The 11,788-nt window shown below is 42.1% G+C and overlaps 1 protein-coding gene across 1 annotated transcript in view; it reads right to left on the minus strand.

Annotated features, from left to right (window-relative positions):
* Window positions 1-8,372: 8,372 nt before the first annotated feature.
* B3GNTL1 (UDP-GlcNAc:betaGal beta-1,3-N-acetylglucosaminyltransferase-like 1) overlaps window positions 8,373-11,788 on the minus strand; it is a 117,272-nt gene continuing 113,856 nt past the window's right edge. Inside the window, exon 11 of the mRNA XM_010008242.1 lies at window positions 8,373-8,453. Within this exon, the coding sequence (XP_010006544.1) occupies window positions 8,373-8,453 (81 nt within the window). The remainder of the gene's footprint in view (window positions 8,454-11,788) is intronic.

The raw sequence follows: 11,788 nt of genomic DNA on the forward strand, positions 1-11,788 counted from the left end.
AGGAATGCCCCACAGGAGAAGTTGCCCGTGTTCCTTCTGGGTGTTTCCCTGCTGAGGGCTCCAGAGCCCCCCCTGCTGCTGCCAGCCCAGCGGGGCTGCAGGGCAGTTGCTCTAAAGCCGTTTGAGCTGGGGTAGCTGGTGGCATCTCGGTAACCCTGCAGGGTTTCAGTGCACTCACCTCAGTGTTTGCTTTCCCACAGCACTTGGAATATCAACTGAGATTTCCTGGCGGTAGCAAAGCTTCCCTGCCCACCCTCAGCTCTGCACCTCCATTCAAATGTCCTTTAGCAGTTGCAACACAAACCTCACACAGGATCTCTTGTTTTCTAGGTTTTGTGGCCTGATTCAATTTCAAGGAAGTACAAGAGAGAAAGTTTTATTTCAGTTGTTTCTCCTTCTGTGCCATCCATTTCCTGTAGTAAGTATTAAAGATATTGTGTATTACCAAATATTTTATTTAAAATAGAGTTAAAAATACAGTACATAGAAGCAGCATTCTTTTAATCATGTATTAGTGTATGTAATAGGTTTTAATTGTCAAGGGGCTGCTTCCTGAAACAGGCTGCTGGATACTTGGCTGTTCCACAGACTGTTTTCCCACCTTTTGACCTTCCTGTTTTAAAATAGAAGCAATTTTGGTATTTAAGTAGTTTGTTTTATGCAGCACCCAGCACAGTGAAGATCTCTTCACCATTTAGTCCTTCAAAGCTCCAATCAGATAAAATACAGATGGTTTTGCAATGTTTCTGATAGTAGCAGCACAGCAGCAGTTCTGGTTCAAGGAAAAGATACTTGTTCCTTTGGTAAAGTGTGAGGGAAGCTTGTGCAGCACAGGGAAGCTTATCAGAAGTTCACCTTTTTGATATGACTGACTGAAGTAGGGCACAAAACCTGAGTTACTGGGTAGTACGTGTAAGAGAAGATCAAATGTGGGATAATAAGTTTGTCATTTAAACGTTTGGGTGACATCAGTTTTTGAGGTGGGGGCTTTGCTCACTGGGAGCCCTTGCTTAGAGCTGCTGGGACAGCCCAGCTGGTGAAACAGATCTTGGTGGCTCTGGTGTTCCATCCACGGGCTTCACCTGGGAACACCTGGGGATGTTCCTGTGAGGATGGAGGGAGCAGCACCTGCAGCAGCCATTCAGCTGTATCCACAGCTGAGTAGTACAGGAACAACAAAGGCTGCCAGAAGTTATTGCAAGGGACAGAAAAAGAACCTGAAAACCTGTGAGCTCCTAGAGTGGTTTGAGAATACGCTGAGCAGCCTGAAGCCTGGCCAGTGCAAACCAGCACTCTGCTCTAACACACGTTGCTTTTGCCCATTGCCTCTTGATAAGGTTAAAATCATGGTACTCAGCAAGGTTTGATACTTCAGATTTTCCATCCACTCTCCCATGCTGTGTGCTTGGGACATAAAAGAATCCTTTGCAGGAAGGGCACATGGTAAGAACTGAAGAAAGATCATTCAATTTCATGTTTTATTGGTATTTTACATAATAATTATTTTTACAGATGTGTCAATTACTTGCCACTATTCTCCAGAAGTGACCTTATAATTCCTTTGCCTTCCTTTGGTTATCATCAGGGTTTTTTTGAAAGCAGAACAGAATTTGGTTTTGTTGCCATTTTGCTGTCTTAAGCTTAGTGTATTTCTACACACTGTGCTTCAGAAACCAGCCGGGCTCACTTGTTCTGTGTGCACAACAAAATCACTCCTGGACACTGCTCTGGGAGAAGTATTTGCACATTAGCTGTTTCTGGAACCTGGAGCATAAAAAGTTAATGTTACAGCATCATCTGGTCTCTCAGCCAGCACAGCTCTAGAAGAAAAACTGCTGTTACAGTCTCCAGCCTGGGGAACCTGTCTGGTTTGTGGGTCTGCAGCAAACAAACTTAGGGCCAGATTTTCAGCTCAGTGATTCACTTCAAGCAGATAAATGCTCCATTTGGGCCCTTCTCAAATATTTGAATCATTCCCTGTGGGGGGACAGATCTTAATGGGAACTCCTGCACATTTTAGTGGAAACACACCCATGGCAGTAGCACACATTGTGTTGAGGTGCAGAAACCAAGTCCCATCCTGGAGCAAACTGCTCTCAGAGGCAGGGACAGGCTGTAGTTCTGAGCATCATAAAACATCCCCTGTGAAATGATTGTCAGTGTGAAGAACCAGCTCCTGTTCTGGCTCTGGGCTGTTCCCTGCAGGACTCTGGATGTTTCACTAAAGGTTCCTCTGCCTCTTCCCTGCAGATCAGGAAGACAACAGCCAGCCAAGTGTACGAGATGTTCCTCACCTACAGTGATGCTGCTGATCCTGCCATCATCGATGAGGTTATGATCATACTCAGTGACACCAACTGGTAAGTGACTTTGTAGCTAGAGCTGAAATTATTTTTGTACCACTGGAGTTACAAATACAAGAGGTCCACACCTCTGAAAGCTGCTGGCAAGGAAGCTGTAAGAAGTGGGACCTCAGTTTTAGGCAAAGCATTGCTGAGGAGAATTCTTCTGCTCGAAAGAACTATCTCATTAGTTTAACATCCCTCTGGAAGGGGTGTATAAAGTCACCACTAGATAAAGTAAAATATCCCTGTTTTTCTGACAACACAAAAAGGCAGGAGATCTTGGAAACGATGCATGAAACTGAGACTCAGCTGTGCCAACAGTCAAGCTTCAACTGCAGTTTCTTGGCATTTCTCTACAACCTGGAAACCAACAGAATTAGTAGAACAGCTCAAATCTCCTACGAAATGTAACTGTTCAAAATGCTACAAATCTCACATTCAAGCAAATATTTTGAATTGGAACAGTTCAATGTTTCCCAAGCATATGATTGCTGAATTAAACAGCCACTCTTTTGTAACAATTTTTTTTTACCTGCTGTTCCCTGTGACATTAATTTTCTCGCAAGCACAGGGGGAACAGGGTCTGGTTCTTCACGAGGAAGATTCACCAGAGCAGGAGGAGCTCCTCTTGTCAGCACCTCTGAACTAGCAGGGGAGGAAATCCTTACCATCATCTTGGCAGTTCTTCCTCCTGTCAGAGGTCAGCCCTGCACTGCAGGCACCTGGGGGAGTTCCTGAGCACTGCCTGCCTCGGGGGTTTGGAGAAACACAGTTTGAAGATACTAATTAAGCTCCTTAGCTTTGTTGCCATGTTAAACAATTTTCCTTGTTAGAGATGACTCTCCTGGGTCATGGGTCTACTGGTCCAACCCCTTTGCCTCAAGCAGCAGTCAGATGTAATACATGAAAAAGTAAACATATATATAAAAAATACATAATTTATTTAGTCATTACATGACTTTTTGTCTTCCTTGACATTTTATGGAAATAAAATGAACCCAGGCATGTTCAAAGAACAAACATACCTTACAGTTGTGGTTTACATATTTTCAGGCTGCACGTTTACATTATTAACTTTTATTTATTTTCTATTTTATTTCTGTGCTTGAGCTTAAATAACGTGACATTTGGGAAAAGAAAAGTAAGTTTGTCATTGTAAGGGGTGGCTGCTGCTATTTTTCTGAATTTTCCAATACAAAACCAGACTGATGGGCTCAGCTTTGAAGAATTTATTATCAACAATTCTGCTGTGACAGTAACTTGCTCTACTACTTACTGATGTTCATTGCTGTGTTTAGTGTGATTCAGTGCTGGCTTACGAGATCTGAAGAATAGGCTTGCTCAGAAGTCACAGAAAGAATTTGCTAAAAGAAACAATTGAGTAGGATTATACGAGTGCTGTCACCAGGGGATGTTCACAGACTCAAATTGCTACAGAGGCAGCAGTGGTTGTACAGCTTTACTGAGAAATGGGTTACTAAAACAAAGCAAAATACTTCCTAGAAGCTGCATATTCTATTTTTATTGTGTCATTTTTAAGGTGTGTCTGGCTGCCTGTTTTATTCTGTCTTCAGGGCTTGCTCTAAATGTTCCCCATTGCAATATGTCTGTTGTGTTAAGATTAAAGATGAAGAGTTAGTTTACTTAAAGCTTAATTGTTTTATCTTGGTAGATTTTTAACTGTTTACAAAATAAGATATTTGAAGTCATTGCTGAGTGTCAGTGAGAGCTGCTTGTTATTCCCCAGCTCTCAGTGCTAAAACGAGTGCAGTAAATTCTGAAATACAATGAGCATTAACAGCAGGAAGCCAAATTAGAATTAATTTCTGGGGAAGATGATGATAATTACTGGCACACACATATTTGTTCCCTGTTTACAGTGTTTATCATACAATTGTGTAATGCAGAGTTGAAACAAATTACTATCTAAATCATAACTTTAGTTTAGCTACAGGAGGTTTCCAGAACTACATGGAAAGAAGTTGAGGTTATTTCTAACTTGCCCTTTTTTTTTCTCTGTAGTTTTGGACTCTATTTATGTGCTAAGAGTTAAATTTTTAACAGCCCATTTACAGTTGTAACTTTTTACAAGGAAAAGAATGTTGTCTGTATGGATTTTGGGCATTTGGGAGCTTTTTTGGAACTGACTCTTGAGGAAATTATCTCATGGACACGTTGCTATTTCAGAAACTTTTTAAGAGACTCACAAGTTTTAGGTCTGGATTTCCTATTTCAGGAGCAGGCTTCTTTTGATAGTAGAATGTGCTCCAAATCCAGTGACATTTATTTAAATTCTTGATGTGACCTTTTCTGAAGCAAAAAGGAGCTGTAAGTTTAGAGAATTAAATGAGTGAACTTCTAGTCAAAAGGCTGATGAGTTGGTGCTATTTTTTTTGGAATACAAAAACCTAGAATATTCTGGGACACTTTACTGGTAACTGTCACTTCTGGATGACCTGCAGTTCTGTGGTTTATCTGTGTCAACTTTAAGAACAATGTGACCTTTTTGTACCATCTTAAGCCAGATTGTCCTGGTTTGAGTTCAAGATGGTACAAAAATGGCACATTGTTCGTGAAGTGTGACAGAACAAAAACTTCTAGGACTTGCAATGTACATGTAGAGATGCAGACCTGGTAATAAGGTAACAAAAGAGCCAGCTCTGCAAGCTGTTATGCATGTAGCCAACTTCAAGTTTTAATTTTAGAATTAACTGGAAAATACCTCCTTGTGCAGGGAAGCTGAACTGCCAGTAGTGAGAGAGAAACGCAACAGTCTCTGTGATCTCCTGAAAGTGCCCAAACCTCAGCTGGTGTCCAAGGTAAGGTCTGGAAGGTGCTCCTGAAGGGGGTTTCAGCCACACGTGGTCATGAACCGTTGTTCCACCAAGTCTGCTGTAGTTCAGTGCAAAAGATGCAGTTCTCCAGTGGTTCGTGGCTATTTCACCAGCAGGAAAGCTCCTTCCCAGCTCACTAGGCATATGGAGCTGCTGAAGACTGTTGTCTCAGGCCCTTCCATGCTCCTTTCTTGACAACATTCCAGACTTGTAGTGTGACATCTTACTCAGACAAAACACAAGCATGAAGTAATACAGGACAGATGTTTAAAAAACTGTTCATCTGCCCTCTCTGGGCAAGGAAAAAGGATAAAAACTTCCAGTCAGTTTCCACAACAGAATTAAAACATGGCTGTTCAAGCCACAGAATTCTAACACTGACTAAGAGGAAGAATATAAATTAAAAGTTATTACATTCATAAGGCAGACAATATACCCATGTGTAGGTTCCATTTCATTTTAATGCAGATCATGTGGAATTGCCCATCTGCTCAGTGTTTCAGCAGGTTCCTTTCCTCTCTATGCAAAGATAGGGAAGCTGAATTGTTGCTGCTTTAGAGAACGTGTGTCAATGTGACAATTAACAAAGAAAAATTATTTCTACTTTGAGTAATACCAGACAAAGTGAAAACACTTGATGACCCAAGGCTAATTCTTTAGTATCACAGGCACCCAGCTTATAAATAGTGCTATATCAATTTATTCTTGGCCTTTGTAATTTTTATTGTTCTGCTTCCACAGTTAGAAACTTTTATCCTCTGTAATAATTTTCAGAATTCAGAAACACTACCTATGGCAGTCTTCTTTCCCAAGTTTTTCCTTAGAGATTGGATCTCAATTCCCTTCATTTTCTCATTAAAGTACTTGAGCACCATTAAGTTTATTTTCATGACTGTCATTATTCAGGGCATTATTCTGTTGCCCTGCACAGTTCCATGTCAGACTTCATGAGCCTTCTTCACAGCTGCACCAGCTGAGCCTGAAAGTCACCAAGTCTCTTCTGCTCCAGACCTTGGCTACTGGTGTTTTTAAAGTACATGTTGACTGGCTCTCTGTGATAGGACAGTAAGAGTTTGAGGTCAGCCAGCTCTTCCTGTGTGATGTGCTGATAATGCTTTACACTCAAGATGCTTCCTGATTAAGTAGATCCTATGTTTTGAGTTTGCGCTGATATAAAATCTCTATATATTTTTACAAAGTACATTCAAAAAGCTGATCAGAAGACTGATACAAATAACCTCCAAGGACACCCTGCTGTCCCCATACCAGTTCTCTCCTCTTCCTGAGACAGATCTACAGTTTTCTGCTTTGAGTACCATTTTAAGAAACCTGTGACTAACATTTGTGATTTTGGGAAACAAGACTCTGAGCCTCTTGCCCATAAAAGCCATTGTTTTTAGAGCAGCAGTTGACCTGAGTGTTGCTGTTCCAAGGTTTTCTAGTCAACTAATAGAAATGTTATGTTCACGATTAAGATGTTACAAGATGAATCCACTGATCTCAAAATACTTATCTCTGCTTCTTAATTACTGGTGGCTGAGAGAAGCCTGAGAAGTCTGGTATAAATAAAATAAGAAGTAGCCAAATATGCACACAGGTAAATCAGATGCAACTGTTAAAAACAGTGTGATGTGCAGTCTGGAAATAATATTCCTGGGTTTACAACAGCACCTTTTCCTCCTCTTTTAACATAAGCAAACAGTCAGTATAACTTTTTGCAAAGTCCCTGCCCTGAGAACTGCTGGAGTTCACTCTGAGAGTGACACTCCCTGGACCTGAAGGACTCTCAGCTGTCCCTGCTAGCAGGCAGGTTCTGCTCACACACTCTGCTCTTCTTCAAGAGCTCACATACCCTGAGAGCAGAAGAGAAGCACTCAAGGAAGCCAAAGCAGAACATTATGAAAAGGTGAATGAAGTTAATATAACATGATATCAGCACTTATAATTCCCTTCAAACTTGTACAAATAAAAGTTGCTAAAGGGTAGTTAAAAATTAAATTATTAAGAAGAACTGTAAATATTACAGCTTGGTAGGTCAGTATTTTCTTCTCCATTTAGTTTACTTGGGTACACGACTGGGATACTGATAAAGTGGTGATATCTGCTACTCCAGGTGACCTCTGTTCTTCCTCTCTCTCCTGCAGAGCTCAGCACAGTGAAGGTGCAGGCACTGGCTGCTGGTTCCCTCCTGGTTCAGGTGCCCTCAGGGTGAAGGAGCCTGTGCTGCAGCAACCTGACAAACTGGATCCCCAGCACGAGCTGTCAGGGCAGTGCTGAGCAAAAGAAGAGGCAGAGGTTGTGTCTTAAGGAATTGTGTAGATATGCCTTGTGAAGGCAACAAAGGTTCATTAATGTTTTCAGTTTTTAAGCTCATTATCTGTAGCCACAAGATGGCAGTTTCTCTTCATGCTTCTGTCACAACTGACTTGGAGGGGTTTTTTTATGTCAATGACTCTTACTTCTCCAACTGAATGGAGCCCTTCAGCCTGTGCTTGCTGTACACACATCCAGTGTTAGACCTGACCTGCTGCATTAGTCTCTTAAAATAATTGTTTTCCAGAGGTAACAAATCAGCATTTAGTGATACTTAAATCTTCCTGAGCATAAATATCCCTGTGCAAAAAGGCTGTCCTCCTTATGTCTCACTCCAACCAAACAATCCAGGTTTCACTTCAGCTAAAGTCAAAGCCTCTCTTAACAGCTCTTTATGCATCTAATTCAAGTGAGTGTTTTTGTGGTAAACCCTATAAGGACTGAAGCTTCATTGCCCTTGAAGAATACAGAGGTGACTCAGTCCTTCAAGCAACTTCAAGTTCTTATTGACTATAAAATGGCTATAACATTAATCTTTAGTAAGATTAATGTGATGGGGAGGAAAAATGCACAGGCAACAGATAGTCTAATTACTCTGTGTGTTATTTGATGGTTCTAATTAAATCCCACTATCCCAGCACATCAAGCAGAACAGTGTGTGTCTCTACACACACACCCCTCTATGAAAACTTGAAGGAAAAATTGAGTCAGAGGAGCTAAAAATGAGCCAGTTTCTCTGTGAGGGTACCTGCTATAACTTGCAGGAATCTTTTGTTCCTGTCCAAAACCAGAACCTGGCTCATGCTAAGAGTCTCTTTCTTTTCCCACACACACACTAAGGGGATAACACAGGTTCAGTATCACTGCCTTACCTTGTTCCTTAGTTGAAGTGATAATAATCGGTCCCTTCCTTCAAGTTCAGCATGTTCAGGTTTGCTTCAAATGCTCCACCTGTCAAATCCTGTGAGAGAAGAAAAAGAGAATTAGATCAACCAAACTCCTTTCAGGTTGGAACAGGTTTTAGTAATTTGGTTCTTCAGACTACAGAAGAAAGTCCCATTTGCTGAAATAAACATAAATAAACCAAGTCTCTGAAATGTTTCCATTAAAAAAAATGTCTTTGTTGAAAAATTAGTGTTCAAATTAATGTTTGTAGGGGTGGGGGGATTACTGGACAACATCCTCATGCTGCTGTGTAGGACAGGGGCTGTACTGAAGTAGCACAGCTCTGCAGACACCTGTAGCCCAGTGTAGTTTCCTCATGCAGGTGTTTTCAGACCAAGGGAGTTAGTTTGAAAAAAGTGGTGGGTTGTTGGGTTTTTTTTGTAGCTTTTGAGCAACTATCAGCTTGTCTGGTGAAACAAACATTTCATCAAACATGAAATACTTTGCATAGTTGGAGGTGTTTCCTTTTGAGCCCTGGTTACATTATCTGAACAGGAACCTGGCAGGTTTGCTCCATGAGCAGTCTTGCAAGGCAGTGATGTCATTAAGGAAACTTGCCAACTTCAGCATTTCTGAACCTTTCTGCTTTGGTCTTCCTGGAGTCCTTAATTCTGCTGCTCCTCAGGAATGTCACCAAAGAAAATATTAATTAAAGCTTATAATAGCATGGCAGGTCAGTACAGAGATTGCAGGTGTTCTTTGGTTGGCCAGAGCAGCAAGACTGAAGCTTTAACAATGCACAAGAGCCCTGCAGGTGTTTGGGACAGGATGTTACAAACCCAGTGTCCAGCTGAAACTGGAATTACAGGAGGTGGAACACAAGACTTGGGCTGGAATCCCTAGATTCACACTCTGTTGCTTGGCAGCCTCTCTTTCCCAGAACACAGTCACATCAACCCAAGCTGGCCTGGCTGCTCCACCCTCTGCATTGGTCCTGCTGCCTGGATGGACCTGGGAAGGGAACCCTGCCCCTCTACCACCCAAACCTGCCCAGAGCAGCACACACCCCTGGGGAGCACAGACTCTCCTCTGCAGTTCCCATTACCTGCCACGTTCTTCTGTCTTCACTAGCAAGGGCAAAAAATACCAAGATGACAGGATCTGATCCAGAACATCACCAAAAAGCCACAACCATGGGTTATAAAATTAATAATTACATGCTGATATTTACCAATAACAAAACAAGTAAGAAAAGCTAATGACCAATTTGGAGAAGGGCAGGAGAGACCCCACAGCACCAGGATTTTTAAGCAAGGACTCGCCCCATGCAAGCAATTTCTTACCTGAGCTACAAGGCCCTAATTGTGAAAGACACTGAGTCCTTTTTTCTTCTTTTTTCCCTTGAAATCAAGGCTACTTGATGGGATTTAATAACTTGAAGGCCTGAGTCCTAGTTAGCAATTCAGTCAGGACTGAGCAGGGCATGGTCTAGTGGCTGAGCCTGTGGGGGGTTTTGTGGGTGTTTTTTGGTGGGGTGTGTGGAGTTGGTTGAGTTTGGTTGTTTTTTCCTATTGATGGTTGGACTCTGTGATCTCAGAGGTCCTTTCCAAGAGTGGTGTGTCTGGGATTGTGTGACCCCCAAACTGTCACTGCAAAACTAAACCACTCACATGAACAGGGAATTCTGCTCAGAAGTAAAAGGCCTCCTGCAATGATTTTATAAACCCCAGACTTCCCAAGGTAGGACACAGGGCATTAAACAGTTGCATTTTTAGCTTGCTGAAAAATCAGCTTGTTCTATAGAAGGGTTAAAAATAGACATAAAAGGGCCCAGGAGCAGAATTAAGCAGAAGAGTTGAAAACAACTTTCTCAGTCCCAGAGCAGAAGGCTGAGGTGACAGAACAAGGCAGGGTTTGCAGTAACTGGTCCAACAGTTACTGAAAGCTCATACAATCAATCTAGTTGAATTAGCAAAACAGAAAAATAAAAATCCCTTTCATTTCAAGCCCTTGGAATCCAGGCCAGCACGGGGCACAACACTTGATTCCTGAGCATTTTGCTTTTGCCTCAAAGCAGAGAAGACCCAGAGTGCAGCCCCTAGGGCAGAGGTTCTGCAGGTGCTGCACCCAGCTCAGGAGCTAAAGCCACTTTGATCCTCCTCAGCCAAAACCTGCAGACACATACGGAGCAGACTCAGCTGCAGCTCTGCTCTGTGAAGCCATTTTAAAGTGCAAAAGCAGCAAAGAGCACACAGGGTGACTGCTTTTCCAAAAATGAGTTTATATGGTAACAGCAAAATGCTCGCAAGGGAAGAACTGCCTGAAAAAATAAATAAGCAAACGTGCTCCCAGTAGAGGGCCAGAGTCACTCCTTGCAAACAACCAACTTAATAAACATCTCATCTTCAGAATTACCCTCTTGGAGCTGCAGGTGAACATGCAGGTTTCCTCTGTATCAAAACTAAAAGTAACCCTCTAGCAGGAACAGCAAAATAAAAGACAGTGAAGCCCCAAGTCACATTCTTCTTCAGATAAACTTATGTTGGTAAATAACAGCTAAATTTGGAAGTCTGGGATGTTTAGGAATTTGTTAATGACTTCTGTTTATGATACTAACTAAGAGGATCTGCAGCTAATTCTGCCTTACAGAAACTTCCAACAGGTCCATGCAATATGGAGTCCAGTTTATGTCCAGTTTATTTGCTGATGGCACCACCTGAAACACAGAGCTGGGAAAAGCTGCCTGCCCTAAATAGTTTAGAAATACAGGTAATTTGTAACCTTTCAAACAGGAGTTATGGTTTCTTCCTCTCAGTATTGCACTCTTCTTGCAGAGGATTTTTGTCTTACATTAGCCTGGGACTTAAACTTGTAAAAGCAACATTTTTTGCACAGTGTGATTTGATAAATTTGGGTGAATAACATCAGAGGCAGCAACAGCTAACACAAAAATGGCATTTTTCATGTGATGCAGTCAATATGTTCTGTACTTCTCCCCTATCCCACTTTTTCCTCTGCTCCCTCTTGCAAAAAATCATGTCAGAAGAAGAAATGTCGAAAAAGTGACTGAAGAAAAGCAAGTGGGAAGTTTTGGTTTTAGCTGTTCCTTCAGATGTGGCTGCACAAGGCAGGACAGACCCAACCTGTGAACACAGCAAAGACCAACCCTTGGCATGGAACTCGACCTGCACCCTCTCAGCACTGATGAATGAACAAGTTCAATACTCTGCTCTTCTCAAACCTGTTTCCATCACTGGTTGGCTCTGGTCTAGCAGCCTGCAAGCTGCTGCAAACAGGAGAGATGAATATTTTAAGCCACAAACCAACTTGTTTTGGTAGAAGATTGCTTTCCATGACAAAGCTCCTACTGGAAACTCTGCCCATTTCAACCCCCACCCCCCCCCCCCCCCC

Source organism: Chaetura pelagica, unplaced genomic scaffold, assembly GCF_000747805.2.
Source record: "Chaetura pelagica isolate M959 unplaced genomic scaffold, ChaPel_1.0 scaffold471, whole genome shotgun sequence".
NCBI classification, from domain to species: Eukaryota; Metazoa; Chordata; class Aves; order Apodiformes; family Apodidae; genus Chaetura; species Chaetura pelagica.